Below are 18549 nucleotides of genomic sequence, written 5' to 3'. Positions count from 1 at the left end.
AGAGAGTAGATACTCTAACCACTCGGCCAACCAGGCCAGCAATGACCGGTATGATCCACCCTTCACAAAGCCATGTTGACCTTCATACAGTATCAGATTTTTATTTATTCATTCTTGAATTCTATTTTTTACCAATTTTTCTAGTACTTTTACCACCAAACCTGAGATACTGATTGGTCTTTAATTTGCTACTGTAGTCTTAGAATCTCCATTATGCAAAGCAATTATTTTGCTCTCTTTCCATTCCCTTGAAACTCTACCAGAGCTGAGACTTAAATTAAACAGCCTAGTCAAAAGCAATGCCAGTTCCCTTGCACATATTCTTGCTGAACTTTAGATGATATCCTATCTAATCCCACAGCTGTATTTACATTGAGATTCTGCAATATCCTAAATACCTCCAATTCATCCACCTCTGTTTCCACATTAGTGTCTGTAAAATAGGATAAAGCAGTAACCTCACTAAGGTGATATATCTTTGCAAAGTGGTCACTCAGTAACTAAACTGTTTTATCCTCTTCTATCTCCTTGTGCTCATCATCGCTTATTAAGGTTAATCTTCCATAGTTATTCTTCCTCTTACTTATCACATAACAAAATAACTCTTTGGGATTTCCTTTGGCGTGCTCAGCTAGATTCCTCTCATAATCTGATTTTGCCTTCCTTTCCGTGTTGATCACCTTTTTTGCCTGTTCAGGAGTTTGCTAGTCACCTCTTTCTCTATATACCCTCCACAGCATTTTCTTCCTCTGCAGTTCGTGCTCAATGATATTACTCATCCATCTAACTCCTGTCTCCGTGTATAGAGGCTTAAGTGCTGTGAAGACATAATGTTGGAGGTTTAATGGATTTTTTACAACACTCAGAAAGAATTAAAATAGACTTTAATACTTCCTATATTTCGTCCTAGTCACTAGGACATCTATGGGGAATACAAAAATAACTAATGTAACATAACACAAATATCATACAATACTAAGCCCAACCACTTGGGTGACACTAAAGTCCTATCTAGGTGGAGCCTTTATATTCCAGGCCACCTACAACATCCCTTAGAGGGCGATCCACCTAGATAGGACTTTAGTGCCACCCACATGGTTGGGCTTAGTATTGTATGATATTTGTGTTATGTTACATTAGTTATTTTTGTATTCCCCGTAGATGTCCTAGTGACTAGGACGAAATATAGGAAGTATTAAATTCTTTTTAATCCTTTCTGAGTGTTGTAAAAAATCCATTAAACCTCCAACATCATAACTCCTGTCTCATTAATCCTCCTTACCCTAGTTATACAATTTAATACTGCTTCCTCTAGATGACTCTTAACTATATTCCGTGCACTACTGACATCCTTACTCTTCAGTGTTTTATGGCATGGCACAGATTTAAGCATCTTCCTAAGCTTGTCATAATCACCTGTCTTGTGGTTCCACAAATATCCTTGACGGAATATTCCTAATGTTTTACAATCTCACAAGTCAAGACTGCATGGTGGTCACTTTCACCAATTGGAAGCAATGCAGTCATCTTGGTTACGGATTGCTCTTCTGATCCTATGACCAGGTCCAATACTCTCACACCCCTAGACCCTTCTATCATATGCTGCCTTAAGTAATTATTTCTTACCAGGTGTGTAAATTCTGTTTCCTTCCTGCCATGTGATCTTTCTTCCCTCCAGTCTATATCTCATTAGTTGAAGTCCCCCATAATAATCACTTGACTTGTACTCATTATACTAATTTTGCAGTGCATGTCTTCGAGATCATCTGTGGAACTCCCTGACCTATAGCAATAAACAACTGTATATTTTGTCTTACTGTCCTTAATCTCACACCAGATTATTTCAAACGAACAGACACCCTCCTGCCTGTCTCCTATTCTTTTTGGTTGCTATCATCAGCAGTACTCCTCCTTCCATTCTATCTTCCTGAAAATACTAGACTCTTCACATTCAATCCCTATAACTACATCATCTGCTGTTAGCCAAGTCTCACTAATGCTTATAACTTTTGGCAAGGTTGCACTAACCTCGCCCAAAACTCCTCCCTTTGTTCCTGATACTTCTGGCATTAGTATATAGAAGCTGCAGCATCCCTTTAGGTACCCACCAACCTTTACTTCCTGAATTGACTACCTTATCCACTATTTTTGTCGGAGAGACTAGATTCATCACTTGGTCATTCTCATGCTCATTCTCTTCATGGGCTCGTTCACACAAACTCACTTACTTCCACCCTAATTGCTTAAGTTTCCCTGAATTTGCACTTCAACATGCTCAGTGAACAAAGCTCTATCCAGACACTTAATATCAAAACCATTCAGATGCAGTTCATCAGCATTGTAAAAATCCTTCTTTCCATCAAACAGAGACCACAGATCCACAAATTCAACATAATTCCTTTTGCACAATCTATGTATAGACTCGTTGGTTATCAATGCTCTCCTCCTCATTTGATCTCTATCATACCGTGGTAGGAGACTTTCAATCTTCACCTTCTCGCTCTTCAGTTTTACCTGTTCTAACAACTACAGGTAACCCTCATATAACGCTGATGTTAAGTTTCATAGAAATGCCACATTATGCGAGACTCAGATCACATAGAAAAAGTAGGGTTACTTTCCGAAATAGTTTTTTTTTAATTATATAAACAACGACATATCCAAAAATATATATTTTTATTTAATTCAGGTAATTCGTGTAAGTTATGAAAATATATAAATTATGAAATAAATACATAGTATAAAATTATAAAAATTACAAATTGTACATAAACTTCATTGCACATGATGCATAAAACGTTTTAGGCAATATAAAATAAAGTGCATATTTTAATCTTTTATAGCACGAGGATTTGAGGATCAGTTAATAAACATTGGTTTTGGCATGTAATCACTTGATGCATTACTACAAAACATTAGAGTAATTCTCTCTTTAGAAACTCTGAATCCAGGAGCTGAGCTTTCATTTTTCTAGATATAGGTGCATTTTTTGCATTTTTTCCCAATATAATCCAGATTCATCTGCATTGAACACCTGGTCTGCATCATAAATGTTTATAAACTGTGAGAGCTTTTTGTTTAATCAGATTTCCATCCAAAGGAATTTTCTTTCGAGTGCAATCTTCTATCCATATCGTTAGAGATTTCTTTATTTTTCCCATTAGAATATCGCATACACAAGCAACGTGCTTTGCACTTACCATTGATCCAGCAATAAACACTTTCTCGGATTTTATGTTCATTTTGTGTATTCGAATTGTTGGTTAGTTTAAATTCAAAGTCCTTGCAACAGCTCTTGGTTTTTCTCCAATTTTCAACCGATCCAAGATTTTAATTTTTTCTTCGAGAGAATTAAATTTTTTTTTCAATGTTGTTTTTTCACTTTTGTTGCAGTTTGTGGCCATTACTATAAAAATATTTTTTTTCACATAAAAAATGCATTACATATAACTTACCAGAAAATAAAGTGCTCAGCTTGAGATTAACACACTTATGATTTTAATGCGCTTTCCTGGCAGAAAACGAAGACATTTTCAACAATAAACACGTTATACGGTAAACAATTGGTGTACATGCTTACTAAAGGGTATTTCTCCTAATATAAATTTGCTACTTATAACTACATGCACGATATGGGCAGACGCAAATTTAATGATGATAAAATTTGATTTTCAAATCGCACAGTGAAAAACATAAGAAAAGATAAAGGGTTACTACAATTTATAGACCGTGTTTTTATCGATTGTATAAGCATTGTATAAGTAGCGCATCGAACAAGGGTTACTACAATTTGTAGACCACGTTATATGAAAACCGCGTTGTATTAGTATTGCATTATATGAGGGTTACCTGTACTTTACATCCTTCCTTTACATCGTCCTTTACTTTAAAACATAATGGGGTTTTGTGCCATGAGTCTTTCTTTTGACTTTATGGAGGTCTTGCATTAATAATAATGACAATAGTAAGAAATAACATACATACAGTTATTATTATTGTTTTATTAATAATATCACACCTCCAGGGAGTCCAAAGACTCATCGAGGGAGGGTATCAACTCTACAACTCTTCGTCTCACTACTCCATCAACCTTCATCATCTAACACCAATGCCATCTACCACTATTAGTGCTTTCATAGACAATCACAAACATCCATGCTTGGATTTGAACCCGCAGCCTTTTGGCTGGAGAGCGGATACGCTAACCACTCGGCCAACCAGACCGGCAAATTAAAGTTATTCAAATTAAATTTTGAACTTCACTTCCCTGTCAACTTTTCCAGTATTTTGTGATCATCCCTTGAGGAACTAAGGTCATTCAAATGAATTTTGTATGTTATGCTGTCTGTATGATAAATACTTCTTAAAAATTTGATGCCAGTAAACAATCTGATTATAAATTATATCATTCACAATTGAAATTTTCAAAAAAAAAAAAAACGGGGAGGAATAGGTAAACATCGAGGATAATTATATGATTTATATTATTTATTTATTACCACCATATATAACAATATATGGTAGTCACTACCACAACATGTCATATTTGCATATGCCTTTAGCTTTAATATATGAGTCTTCAATCCTGAATGTATTAATTTCTTTGTCAACAGATTTCAAGCTGATCCAAAGAAGCCAATTGGTGGTCACATTTTAGCTCATGCATCTACAACTCGAATTAGTTTGCGTAAAGGCAGAGGTGAAATGAGGATAGCAAAAATATATGACAGGTAATTTATGTTAAATTGAAGTTTCATTTTAACACTTGTACTGCTTATATATTTAAAATGAAGAAAAATTATGATAGGTCTGTACTGTACATTGATGTAAGGAGGTTACGAAAAAAGAAAAAAAAAATGGCAGAATTACTGAGTGATCATTTTGTGAGTACATGTGATCTAAGCTGAGATATCGCAATAACACATGTGGAAGGGTATAGAATTCGATGAATTATCAGATTATGTCTCATAGGTGCAAACAACTGGAATTGTCTCTGAAACTGCTGTATGATATTAACTAATAGCTATGATAAGGTTAAGGAGTAATTTCAAAAGGAAATTACTCCTTATAGCTCTCTATAAGAGCTAATAAAACAGTTCTTTTATTAGGTCTTATAGAGAGAGAGAGAGAGATAGGAAATTATTATTATTGTTATTATACAACTGTCTTCATGGAATCAGAAAAGTCATCACAGTAGACCCATGTAATGCTTATCATCCCTCTCTTTAAATTCATTCACTGATGAAGCACTCACACCACCTCTGGCAACCCATTCACTAACCTCCAAGCAAAAAAATCAAGTCCTTATCATCCTTTCTAACTCCACTCTTACATAATTTCTATTGGTGACCCTTCTTTTGACCCTTGAGATGAGTAGTGTGATAGGTGAGAATGACGAGCGAAATATTATTATTATTATTATGTGACACCTCCAGGGAGTCCAAAGACTCATCGAAGGAGAGTGTGCCAACAGCATCAAACGATTTATCCCTTCCAACTACTAACCACTGTCAAACTTGCTTAACTTTTTGTGAGCCATTAGTAGCAGAAGCGTTCCAATTGAGCAATGTTTGCTGGCAATGAAAAAATAAGAGTGGGGAGTGTGGAAGGCTTGAATGATTGTGTCATGTTTGGAGATGATCTTGACTGGGAGAATGAATGGCGAGTAAGAATGACTAACTTGCAGAGAGAGTGAGAGAGATAGATGAGCTGAAAGAGGAGGTGGAATGTCATGGAAATGAGATGAGAAGTATGAAAGATGAGATTAGTCAAATCAGAGTAAGAGTGAGAGAGAGTTATGGGAATGATAGAAGAGGAGAGAATAGAATCAGTAAGAGAGAGAGAGAGAGAGAGAGAGAGAGAGAGAGAGAGAGAGAGAATTAGAGATAGGTATAGGAAAGATAAAAGAGTAGAGAATAGGAGCAGTAGAAGAGAGGGATGGGAATAAGGGGAGAATGGAAACAGAGAAAGGAAATAAGAAGAATGCAAGGGAGTGCTGGAACCAGGGATAGAGTGATGCCAGGACAGCAGGTAAGTAGGGGAACACAGAGAGAAAGGGTTAGAGGAGAGAGAGTGAGGGATGCAGGTGAGCAATCAAGGAATAGAGTGCTAACAGGTGTGATGTATGAAGATTCAATGATCCGAGATGTACAAGATAGAATACCAGAGGAGTGTTTGCCTGGAGGGACGATAGAAAGTGTGGTTATGGCAATTAAGCGGGGTGAAAGGGGGTAAAAGTATTGTGATGGTGGGCATGAATGACTTAACAGACATTGTAAATCGGGTGGAGAGAGATCTGAGATTCTTGCTTGAGGTTGTGCAAAAGAAAACACTGAGAGGAAAGTTTGCATGTGTGTTGCCCAGGTATGATAGCGACAAGCTGAGCAGAAGAGCAGTAATGATGAATAGCATAATAGCCAGAATGTGTCAGAAGAGAGGATCGGAATATGTGGATGCTTGGAGGGAATTTGAGGACAGAAGGGAGCTGTATGCGAGAGACTGCTTGCATTTGGATGAGGAAGGACGTAGGCATCTTGAGAGATTGCTGTTTTCTGAATGAGTCGGTGTGTCAGTGCAGGGAAACTAGAGTTCCCAAGGTGGATGGCTGCAGGCCATCCACCTTGGGATGGCCTGCATTCCACCTTGTGGAAGTAGCCTCTTGTGGGGGAAGGGGGAACTACATCAGGTAACACTGAGTCTAGTGGGGTCTGGAGGAGATAATGATAAGTACAGAAGCAGTGACATTTTTATGCTTTATACTAATGCCAGGAGTGTTGACAGCATCAGCTTAGCCAAAGATTATTAAGATTATTGAGATCTCTGAGACATGGTTGACGGAAGATGATATTATAACAGGAATTGAAGTAGCAGGGTACAGCATTTTTCCGCAGGATAGGAAAGGAAAATGTGGTGAAATAGTACTGTTTATGATAAGTGAGGACTTACGTCCTCTAAGAGTGGAGGCTTTAGAAGGCAGTTACACTAATGGTTTTGAAAGCATATGGTGTGAGATAGAGGTGGCTAAGACAAGATATTTAGTGGGGTGTTGCTATAAACCATGGAGCACACAGGGTAGGGAGCAGGAGATGTTTAGGCAGTTGAGCTTGGCAAGTGCAGGAAAGATTGTTATGGGAGATTTTAACTACAGCATTATAAGTTGGGAAGAGGAAAAAATGGATTTCTAGAATTCTTGAGGGACAAATGTCTTAGGCAACATGTAACAGAGGGAACAAGAAATTCAAGAGTTTTGGATTTGGTCCTAGCATCAGAAGAGTTGATAATAACTGAGATGACATCTCTCTCACCAGTTGGAGAGTGACCATGTGGTTTTGACTTGGAAGATGAACAAACATGCAGAAGTATCAAAGAAAAGGGAATGTATGTGGAATTATAAGGCAGGTGATTATAATAGTCTTAGATATCAACTTGGAGCAGTTCCATGCAGGATGGAATTGGAATTCCAGGATATCATTAGTGCTTGGGAAATTGTGAAGGAATATTTGTTAGCAGCAAATTCCATGAGTGAAGAAGTGGACATAATTTGGTGTAAAGTGGATGACAAACAATATAAAACAGGAACTGCAAGTGAAAAAGAAATTTTGGAAGAGATATAAGGAGAGGGGTGGAGAGTAGATGCATGAAGAATATCAGATTCAAGCCAGGAGAGTGACTAATATGGTGAGGAAGGCAAAACTGGAATATGAGAAGAGATTGGCACTAAGATGTAGAGAAAATCCTAGGGAATGTTTTAGCTATGTGGCCAGTAAGAGGAGAAATGATTGTGGGAAAAATGACGTTGTGTTATAAAAATGTGAATAGAGTGACTGATGCAGAGGACATAGTGGAGTTGTTCAATGAGCACATTATTGGAGTATTTCATCCTGGAAAAGAAGGTTTTAATACTAGAGGGGAAGGGCAGGCTCGAGGTTTAGAGGTGCAAGAGGAGAGTGTGTTTGTTCCAAATACTGAGTACTCTGGATGTCAGTAAAGCTGTGGGTCTGTATGGTATTTATTTTTGCAGGTTTTGAGAGAATGTGCTAAAGAACTGACAGATCCATTGACCTGACTCTTCAATGAAAGTCTGACTGCGGGAAAGGTACCCAAGGAATGGAAGGAAGGTAAGATAGTGCCATTGCATAAGGGTGGTAGCAGATTGGAAGTGTCGAATTATAGGCCAGTTTGTATGTCATCAGTAGTTGTTAAGATCTTGGAGAAACTAGTGAGGGACTATATACAGTGTTGGGTAGTTGAGGGTAATGTTATCTGTGGGAATCAACATGGATTTGTAAGGGGTGCTCTTCCTTTAATAAAATGGTTGCCTTTTATAATAAAGTGACAAGAGCAGTTGATGAAGGAAAGGAATATACTGCCATTTTTTTGGATTTTGCAATATCATTTGACAGGGTACTACATGATAAGCTGATATTTAAGTTGCAGCACATGGGTTTAGATGTTGAGTTAGTCAACTGGATTCAGGATTTGGCTGTCTGATAGGTATCAAAGAGTTGTGTATGGTGTGGCAATATCAAGGAAACACAAGGTTACAAGTGGGGTTCCACAGGGTTCATTACTGGGACCTGTATTGTTCAGCCTTTATATCAATGACATTGTCAATGTATTGCAAGAGGATATGCAGTTGTTTGCAGATGATGTGAAGCTGGGAAGGGTTTTCAGTAATAGTGCAGATGTGGCAGCCCTGCAAGAGGATTTGAATAAACTAGACAGATGGATGAATGAATTTTGAAGTCAGTTTAATGCAGCAATATGTAAAGTCGAAGTTTGGGATGCATCGATGGGAGGCTGCATACTTGATTTTAAGAGCTGTACTGGAGGAGGTAGGGGAGACGAGATCTGTGGGTGATTGATAGAAAACTTGAAATTTAGGGAGCATATTGCAGAGGTGGTGAAGGTAACCCAGTGGATTGCTGCAATATTGAGAAGGATGCTGACCTCCAGAAATAAAAGAGTTATCGATCGATTGTATGAGACCATGATCAGACACACTTAGACTATTGTTCTCAAATTTGGTCCCCAGGATTTGAAGGGCATAAATTAATTGTGGAAAGGATACAGAGGCAGTTACAGGGTGCACACTGGGGAGTTCTTGTGCTTGGAGGAACAGCGGGAAGGAGCGATGACAAAGGACTATCCCTAGAAGTTATGCAAGAGGGTGAGGAGTTGTTTCTTTGCGTGGAGGATGGTTGAACCGGGGAATGCATTGTGTGATAGTGGTGAGAGCAAGAATGGTCAATGAGTTCAAGGAGTATTATGACAGACTTTGTGTTTCCTAAGAAGGACCTCCCAAGATGAGTCTCTTGACTCCATGGCAGCCTGAATAATAATAATAATTTTTTTTTCCCTTTCCTATCATATACTGAAAAAAAGCCTTGAACTTCAATCCTATAAAACCCCTTTAATAACAGGCAAAGTGGATATTAGATTCAGTATTATTTCAAAGCCAAATGTAAAAACTATGAATGTTTCATAAGTTGACCAGGGAGCTTGCAGGAATATATTCTTCAGCATTCCAAGTTGCCTTAATGTGGACTACTTAAAAGACATAAACGCTGCCCGAGAATCTATATATTCGCCTTTTATTAGTCCATTTTGAAAAGGTTTCACTGGCCTGACAGCTGTTTCGAACTGGGTGGTTCTCTTCAGAGACCAGGCAGAAACCTCAAAAACTCTCGTTCAGTACTAAGCAACTTGAAATGTCAGAGATGTATTTTTCATAAGCAAACTCTTGGTCTGTGCATAAAAGTAATTACTAAAATAAAGAGCCAAAAGGTTTAAGGTTTCTGCATAGTCTCTGGAGATAACCAGCCTGCTCGAAACAGTCTGTTTCCAGTCTGCTACCACTCTTTTGCAATGGCACTATCTTACCTTCCTTCCATTCCCTGGGCACCTTTCCCGTAGCCAGACTTTCATTGAAAAGCCAGGTCAAAGGAGCTGTCAGTTCTTTAGCACATTCTCTCAAAACTCATGGTGAAATACCATCCAGTCTCATAGCTTTACTGACATCCAGAGTACTCAGTATTTGGAACACATTCGCCTCCTGCACCTCTAAACCTCGAACCTGCCCTGTCCCTCTAGTATTAAAATTTACTCCTCCAGGATGAAATACACCAATAAAATGTTCATTGAACAATTCTACTATATCCTCTGCATCAGTCACTCTATTCCCATTTTTATCCCACAATGTCATTCTTCCACAATCATTTCTCCTTCTACTGGCCACATTAGCTAAAAAATTTCCTAGAATTTTCTTTGGATCTTAGGGCCAATCTCGTCTCATATTCCAGTTTCGCCTTCCTTACCATACTAGTCACTCTCCTGACCTGTGTCTTATATTCTTCATGCATCTGCTCTTCACCTGTCTCCTTATATTGAAAGTTATTTTTCACTTGGTTGGAGTATAATAAATTTAGTTTAATCCTTTATCCAAGTGTGAGCAAACAAAGTTTGCACCTGAAAGTATCTTCAGGACTGAGGTAAGGTGGTACACACCAGGTCAACTCGTTGCAAAGGTGGAGCAAGCTACCAATACTCCTGTCTCAGTATCTCCTATAATGCAAAACACATCTCCTTACGGATATGTCTAATGTTCTACATTAAGGGAAGGGCCACTACCCAGACTAGTTTCGACCTTTATTGAGGTCTCTTCAGTGGGAGCCAGGCCCAAGCTGAGATACCAGGCAGAAGCATTCGCAGGTCATCTCTACCTATAGGAGTTGCCAAATGGTGTGCCACCCATTTTTAATAAATTACTCTGGATTAAGGTGGAGCTTGCTCCACCTTTGCAACGAGTTGACCTGGTGTGTACTACCTTACCTCAGTCCTGAAGATACTTTCAGGTGCAAACTTTGTTTGCTCACACTTGGATAAAGGATTAAACTAAATTTATTATACTCCAACCAAGTGAAAAATAACTTTCAACATCTTTCTCTAAATCCAGAGTAATTTATTAAAAATGGGTGGCACACCATTTGGCAACTCCTATAGGTAGAGATGACCTGCGAATGCTTCTGCCTGGTATCTCAGCTTGGGCCTGGCTCCCACTGAAGAGACCTCAATAAAGGTCGAAACTAGTCTGGGTAGTGGCCCTTCCCTTAATGTAGAACATTAGACATATCCGTAAGGAGATGTGTTTTGCATTATAGGAGATACTGAGACAGGAGTATTGGTAGCTTGCTCCACCTTTGCAACGAGTTGACCTGGTGTGTACCACCTTACCTCAGTCCTGAAGATACTTTCAGGTGCAAACTTTGTTTGCTCACACTTGGATAAAGGATTAAACTAAATTTATTATGTCTCCTTATATCTCTTCCATAGCCTCTTTTTCACATGCAGTTCCTGTTTAATATTGTTTGTCATCCACTTTACACCAAATTGTGTCCCCTTCTTCACTTGTGGAATAAAGCTTGCTATTGCTGCTAACAAATATTCCTTCACAATTTCCCAAGCACCAATGATATCCCTGCCTTCCAATTCCTTCCTTCATGGAACTTCTCCAAGTTGATGTCTAAGACTATTATAATCACCTTTCTAATTTCTAACACGGTTGTAGGCTCAAGAATTTGTCTGACATGAAATCTGATCACCATGTAACACTAAAGGAAAGGATCCCTGCCACCATGTTTTTCATGCAGTGCAACCTGTAATCATGCGAAAAGGGGGGGGGGGGGTCCTGCATGGATCAGCATTGCTACAGCAAGTCTCCTACCCAATAGTCTGAACCTATGTCTAGCTATGGTGCTGGTATACTGTCTGGTATAACACTGCCATTCCAGTTCTGAACACATTTACTTTCTGGTACCGAACAGAAAAAAAAATCTCTTGAGCATGAATTCTTTATCCTCAAATTTTTCAGGGAACCCTCCCAAAATCTCAACCAAGTGCAGATACTGTAGATACCCAATATCATTCTATGTAGACACCAGCATAAATGTAGTAGTGTTTCTCATTATCCGTGCAACGTGAAAAACTAATAGAGAAAATATCACCCTACTTTAATCAGAAGGGTTCAGAAGGACTGTCAGCATCTCCTAAAACATTAAGAAACTATGCTCTGGTGATATTCTTATGGAAATATCATGTCAGCAACACTCAGAAAAATTACTAAGAGCAATATCAGCAGGTGGAATTCCAGTCACAATAACACCTCATAAAACACCAAACTCTTCTCATAATAGGATCTCCTGAATTTTCTAGGCAAAGAGATATGTTCAGAGCTTAAAGATCAAGGAGTGATGGTTATGATGTGCATTCCGATACATAAGGATGGTCACCTAGTTCTGACCAGAAACATCATCCTTATTTTTAACACACCCAAACTTCCAACATCTGTAAAAGCAGGTTATCTTAGTTATCCTGTTAGGATATATATATATATATCCCTAATCCTCTGAGTGCTTTAAATGTCAGAAATATAGATATGTTCAAATTGCATGTAATTGTTCTACTACCTGTGCCCAATGTGGCAGTGAAGAGCATGATAATATATCTTGGTCTGCCAAGAAAGCTAAATGTGTCATGTGTCAGGGAGATCATTCAACCTACTCTCCAACATGTTAGCAGGGAGAGGGGATGGGATGAAAAAGAAATACAAAAGATAAAAACAGAAAAAAAAAAAATCAACAGAAAAAAACTGCCAGCCTGGTTGGCCGAGTCATTAGTGTATCCTATCCGCTCTCCATCCAAAAAACTGTGGGTTCAAATCCCACCTTAGGCATGGATGTTTTTGATTGTCTGAAAATAATAATCATGGTGGTGGTGGTGGGCAGTAGATGGCATTTGTGTAGATGATGCAATTCGCTGTAGTTGGTAGATTGAGTGGTGGAGGTGGAGAGCTGTAGAGTGGATGCCCTCCCTCGATGAGTCTTTGGACTCCTTGGAGGTGTCACGTAATAATAATATATCATATGATGATGCAAAAAAGGAAGTTAGCTACTACACCTATCCTCAAATCCTCTTGTGCCAAGATGTTTTCTTTACTAACACTGTCTTGAAGCTATCTTGTGCCAAGACATTGTCAGTAATGAAAATATCAAAAGCATCTCAAACACATATTGAACAGTCTGATAATTTTACCATATTTAAAGTTTTTGGTTATGAGTGTTTCTCTGCAGAGCTCATCAGTAACACTACTCAGGATCTCATTCCTTAAACAGCTCCATAAATGATCCCTATCTATGAGAATCCATTTTTCAAGAAAATTATCAGAATATCACTGAAAGATTAACCACCACACACTTAAGCAATGGATACTTCTGTGAAAATGAACTCAACAATTGGTCCTGTCATATCAGATGATGTCTTGAACATTTTGCTAGAGGAAGAGATGGGAACTGGCCATCCATACTTCTCAAAATCAGTTGATAAATATAAACCTGATAACAATAAGCCCTCAGCCTCTTGAAAATTGGACACATCTGCATTGCCAAACAATAGGAAAATTTTAACAAAGGAACTGTTGTAGGTTTTGCCAGATATCAATGATCTCAAGGCTCTGCTGCAGAAACTCAAGCCATATTGTTTCTTTCTGCAAAACATGTGGGACTCCACATTAAGGAATTTCACTGTTATTCATAAAGACAGAACTGAAGATGGTCCTGCTCATGGTGGAATAACTATCCTACTGGGCAATCATATTCCTTTCCAACACATTCAGCTTAATATTACTCTGGGAGTAACAGCGATTTGCCTGTCTGTGGAATTTCTTTTACAGTATATTCTGATGGGTTGTAAGTTAAATGAGATTGAAATTTATAATGTTATATTGCAACTATCTCAGCCCATACTTCTCGTGGATGACTTGAATGGACACTACCCCATACACTATATGGGGTAATGTCACCATGAATGGATGGAGGTCATAACATTGAGTGAATACTTGACAATAATGATCTCTCCCTTCTTATTAATAGACTTAATACTTTCTGTATAGTTATGTATTTTGCCTGTATTCTGCAATACACCTTACAGTGCTCTCCTACCATTTTTCCACTGCTCATTTGGGATGTTGAAGAGAAAATCTATGGAAGCAATCATTTTCCTTTTATTTGCACTTTGTCCTCAACAGGAACCATACTGTCCTACACAGATGCCCTTGTGGAAGATAGATCAGGCTGACTGAAAATCCTTTTTCCCATCTTGCAAAATTTAATTCTGAAACAGTCAATCAAACACCTATCACTGAAGCAGTGGTGTGTAACAGATTGTATTGTCCAGGCAGCAAAAGTCAGTCATAGTTCCAAAAACGTAATCTCGATTTCCACTCTCTAAATCCTTGGTAGAATCCAGGACCAAGCAGCTGAAAAAGATCAAAACTAGAGTATATTTCATAGTGCAAATAACATGGGGTATATTTCATATATACCCTAACACATTATATCTAACAGCTTTTAAATGTGCTCTGGACAAAGCACATTATGTGAGACGTCAGAGTGAAAAACAATCTTGTATCCAATTTACATCATTGATCAGACGAATGGTATGTGATAAAATCCTGAAAATGAAAGGTGAATATAGAGTATGTCATTTGTCTTGCCTTGAAACATAATAGATGTGTTGTTATTACTGATCACAATGTGGAAGATGATTTCAGAGAACATTTTGCTAGAATCTCAGAAACAGCTTCATGTACTCATGAAATTTTAACATTGAAAGAACATCAAGAAAAACAGCCACAATTTGGACAATTGGAAATTAAAAGAGCTCTTTTACTTTTCATGCCAGTGCAGTATGGCCTGATGATATTCATTATGGGATGATAAAACCTCTTCCATCACATGCCTTGGATCTCCTTCTATAATGATAGACTACTTACAGAGAAAGTTTCCAGATTCTTGGCATAAGTCAATTGTCTTTGCTATCCTACAACCATGAAAGGATCCAACACAAGCAAACAATTAACAGCCTATCACTCTGTTCAGCTGTCTTTGTAAAATATTGCCACAACTTCTCTGTTATTTAGAAACCAACAATCTTCTCTCCAACATACAATGTGGCTTTCATAGCGTATCCTATCCGCTCTCCATCCAAAAAGCTGTGTGTTCAAATCCCACCTTGGGCATGGATGTTTGTGAATGTCTGTAAAAATAATAGTCGTGGTGGTGGGCAGCTTCTGAAGATCTTGTCTTGTCCTTTCCTCAATTTTGTCCTTTTGTACTTTCTTGTCCTTTCCTCAATTTTGGACCATTTAGTCCATTTAGAAACATGTATAATAAGAAATTATAATAAGAAATAAGAATAGGAAATAACTTATGATAGAGCTTGGAGATATGCACATTAAATGACCTCTATAACTTAGATCTAAACTTTCTGTTTAGACAAGTGTTCCATGTCCAAGTGGTAAAAAAGCACATTATCTCAGCAATATTATTATTATTATTATTATTATTATTATTATTATTATTATTATTAAGAGATACCTCCAGGGAGTCATGGACTCATCAAAGGAGCCCACATACTACATGCACCAGCTATCATACTTATTCTTGAATTCATTCACACTGCTTTCACTCACAACATCCAATGCCAATCCATTCCAATCACGCAACACTCTATGAGAGAAAAATTTAGCCCTCACTCCTTCTTAGCAACATTCATTCTCAGCTTCCGAAGATGCCCTCTTGTCCTTTGCTCACCCTCCATAAATTGAAATCCTGTATGATTCTTTCAGAAGTTTGTAAGCTCAATCATATCAACCCTCTTTCTCCAGATTGCTAGTATCTGCAGTCTACAAATTCTCAATATGTCTTCATAATCAGTATTCAACAATTCTGATCCTGTATAATAAATTTAGTTTAATCCTTTATCCAAGTGTGTGCAAACAAAGTTTGCGCCTGAAAGTATCTTCAGGACTGGGGTAAGGTGGTACAACACCAGGGCAACTCGTTGCAAAGGTGGAGCAAGATACCAACATTCCTATCTCAGTATCTCCTATAATGCAAAACACATCTCCTTACGGATATGTCTAATGTTATGCATTAAGGGAAGGGCCACTACCCAGACTAGTTTGACCTTTATTGAGGTGGGTGAGAGTAAAGAATAAACCCATCATCGGCCTATTGAAAAATAGAGGGGTCAGAGTGCCCCCGAAGAGAAGTAAAAGAGGGGTAAGGAAGTGACAGAGAGGTCAAGGTGGGGTGCTGGGGGGGGGAGGAAGCGGAATAGGATGGGAAGGGCAGGTGGGGAGGTGGGGGATAGGAAAAAAGAAGAAAAATAGGCCTCAGCTCATTATTCTCATCTTGCTAGCTTAAAGCTATCAAGTGATATTTCCTCACCCTCCTCGGAGATCTGCCTCAAGAAATCAAAAGGACCACGGAGGTAGCCGGTGCCCAGGTGACCCGCCTCGAGTTGGCCTGCGCTGCCTGGGTTTTTCCTCCGAACTACCTCCGTGGGAGACCAGGAAACAAAACAGACCTCGGGGGGGGGGGGGGGGCAGAGACCAAGAAGATGACTCGGAGTGGAGCTACTGCTGCAGATGGAGATCTTAAAGCAGCAGCAGGCAGAACTTGATGGTGTTGTTTCTGACAGTACACAGGATTGGAGGTGAACACCACTTGTTAAATTTGGTGTCACCCAGAGCCTCTCTCTCGAGATGTAAAAATCTTCTTAAGGAGCCATAGAACATGTAGAGGACGATCCGAGAGAGATCCAACAAACTCGGAGGATTAGCATAGTTGGAAAATTTTTTCCTAACCTTCCAGATGTGATATTTGAATTCATTGATGATAAATACTAGTAACTTCTGCCTGTTGTTGGCTGGTGGAGCAAACTGCAGGAAGATCACTTGCTCCTGCAGTAGGAGGGTGATGCGGAGCACGTCGCTTAGCCTCCTCCAGATGAAGATGGAGATGGGACACCCGTAGAAAGCGTGCTCTACGGTGTCCGGGCTCCGGCAGAAGCTACATAATGGGTCCAGGTTGTTGTTGAACCACCACTTATTCACATTGACTGGAAGGTGTCCATAGGCTATCCTCCAGGCCAGGTCCTTTCTCGACGGGTAGCCTCGATGTTTAGATAGGTGGCCAAAGAGGATGTCATTGTTGTTGATTCCTAGATCCGGAACGTCAGTATGAAGGATGTTAAGGAGATGATCATACCACATCTTGCTGTTCCGGATCCCGGCAGTGTTGACACCTGACGAGCGGAGTTGTTGTACTAGCTGGCAAAGTCTATTGTAATCCTCTGGAACAATATCCGCCTTGGGACCCTGGTGGGCTGGGATCCCAAAAAGGGGAAGCTTGAAGCCTAAGAAATACCGCACAGGATAGCTGCAGGGATGATTGGTCTGTAGTATCCTGCTAAGATGGAAGGCGGTATTGCTCAGGTATTTGATGTTAAGGACGGGGAGGCCAAAGCCCCCCAACTTCTCCGGAAGTTGAAGGATCTTCATGTCAATCTCCTGGCATAGACTGCCCCAGAAGAACTTCAAGGGTTTCCTGTAAAGCCAAAGTTCTTGATCTTCGCTGATGTTTGTTATATTTACGACGTGCTGGTACATAGGGCACAAGATGGTCTTGATGACAGTAGCCCTAGAGGAGAGCGACAGCTGTCCATTTGTCCAGTCCTTGAGACGCTCGACTGTGGTGTTGGTAAGTTGTTGAACGTCGAGCACGGGCTCTGCTGCAAATGGGACCCCCAGGATGGTGAGGGGTCTCCTGTAGGGACGAGACCCATGGGGATGTTGTTTAGGTCCCAGACTCCATACGTCTTGATTTTAGTTTTGTCGGGGTTGGGTGTTAACCCCGACACTTTGAACCTCTCTAAGATGTTGAAGAAGCTCTGTATGGAGTCGTTGTCCCTGAGGGTGCCCACCACGTCGTCCGCATATGCAATTACTTTGGAGTCATCCGTGGTGAGTGGTAGTGGAATCCCTCTCACAGCTCTTGAGCTGTTGACTGCCCGTAGAAATGGCCCAAGGGCTAGTGCAAAGAGCAGTGGACTGAGGGGACACCCTTGTTTGATCCCTTTCTGGATGTTAATGGGGTCCGAAAGGTGTCCATTGACGAGGAGGCAGGTGGAGCTGTTCATGTAGCTTCCTCTGATGATGGAAAGCAGTCCGCTGCTGACCCCGACTTTCTGCAGGATGTTGAACAGAAAGGAGTGCTGGACGCTGTCGAATGCTCGGTTGAGATCGATGGTCAGCAGTGCCATTGAGTACGTCTTAAGGTTGACCAGACGTAGCAGTTCTCGGATGAGGATGAGATTAAACTCCATCGATCGGCCAGGAACACCATACACTTGTGTGCTGTTGATGACGTATCTCATCCCCAGCTTCAGTCTGTCATTGAGAACACGGGCGAGGATCTTGTAGTCCGTGTTCGACAGACTGATGGGCCTCCAGTTTTTGATGTTGGATGGATCCCTGTTGGCTTTGGGGATGAACACTGTATGGCATTCCACGAATTCTCGCGGCACGTTCCCTGTGTTAAGAAAGTTGTTGAATAGTGCCACGAGAATGGGGAGGATGTAGTCCCAGGCTTCTCGATAGAGTTCTGTGCTTAGTCCGTCTGGCCCAGGTGCTTTCTTCGTACGGCACTG

The 18549-nt window shown here is 39.8% G+C and overlaps 1 protein-coding gene across 1 annotated transcript in view; it reads left to right on the top strand.

Annotated features, from left to right (window-relative positions):
* LOC150103052 (meiotic recombination protein DMC1 homolog) overlaps window positions 1-18549 on the top strand; it is a 320619-nt gene that overhangs the window by 282324 nt on the left and 19746 nt on the right. The window contains exon 13 of the mRNA XM_090397700.1: window positions 4614-4730. Coding sequence (XP_090253826.1) covers window positions 4614-4730 — 117 coding nt within the window. The remainder of the gene's footprint in view (window positions 1-4613; window positions 4731-18549) is intronic.

This window comes from Typopeltis vanoorti, chromosome 9, assembly GCF_054136105.1.
Source record: "Typopeltis vanoorti isolate ZY-2024b chromosome 9, IOZ_Tvanoo_1.0, whole genome shotgun sequence".
Taxonomy (NCBI): domain Eukaryota; kingdom Metazoa; phylum Arthropoda; class Arachnida; order Uropygi; family Thelyphonidae; genus Typopeltis; species Typopeltis vanoorti.
This window is presented reverse-complemented; position numbering and strand designations above follow the sequence as displayed.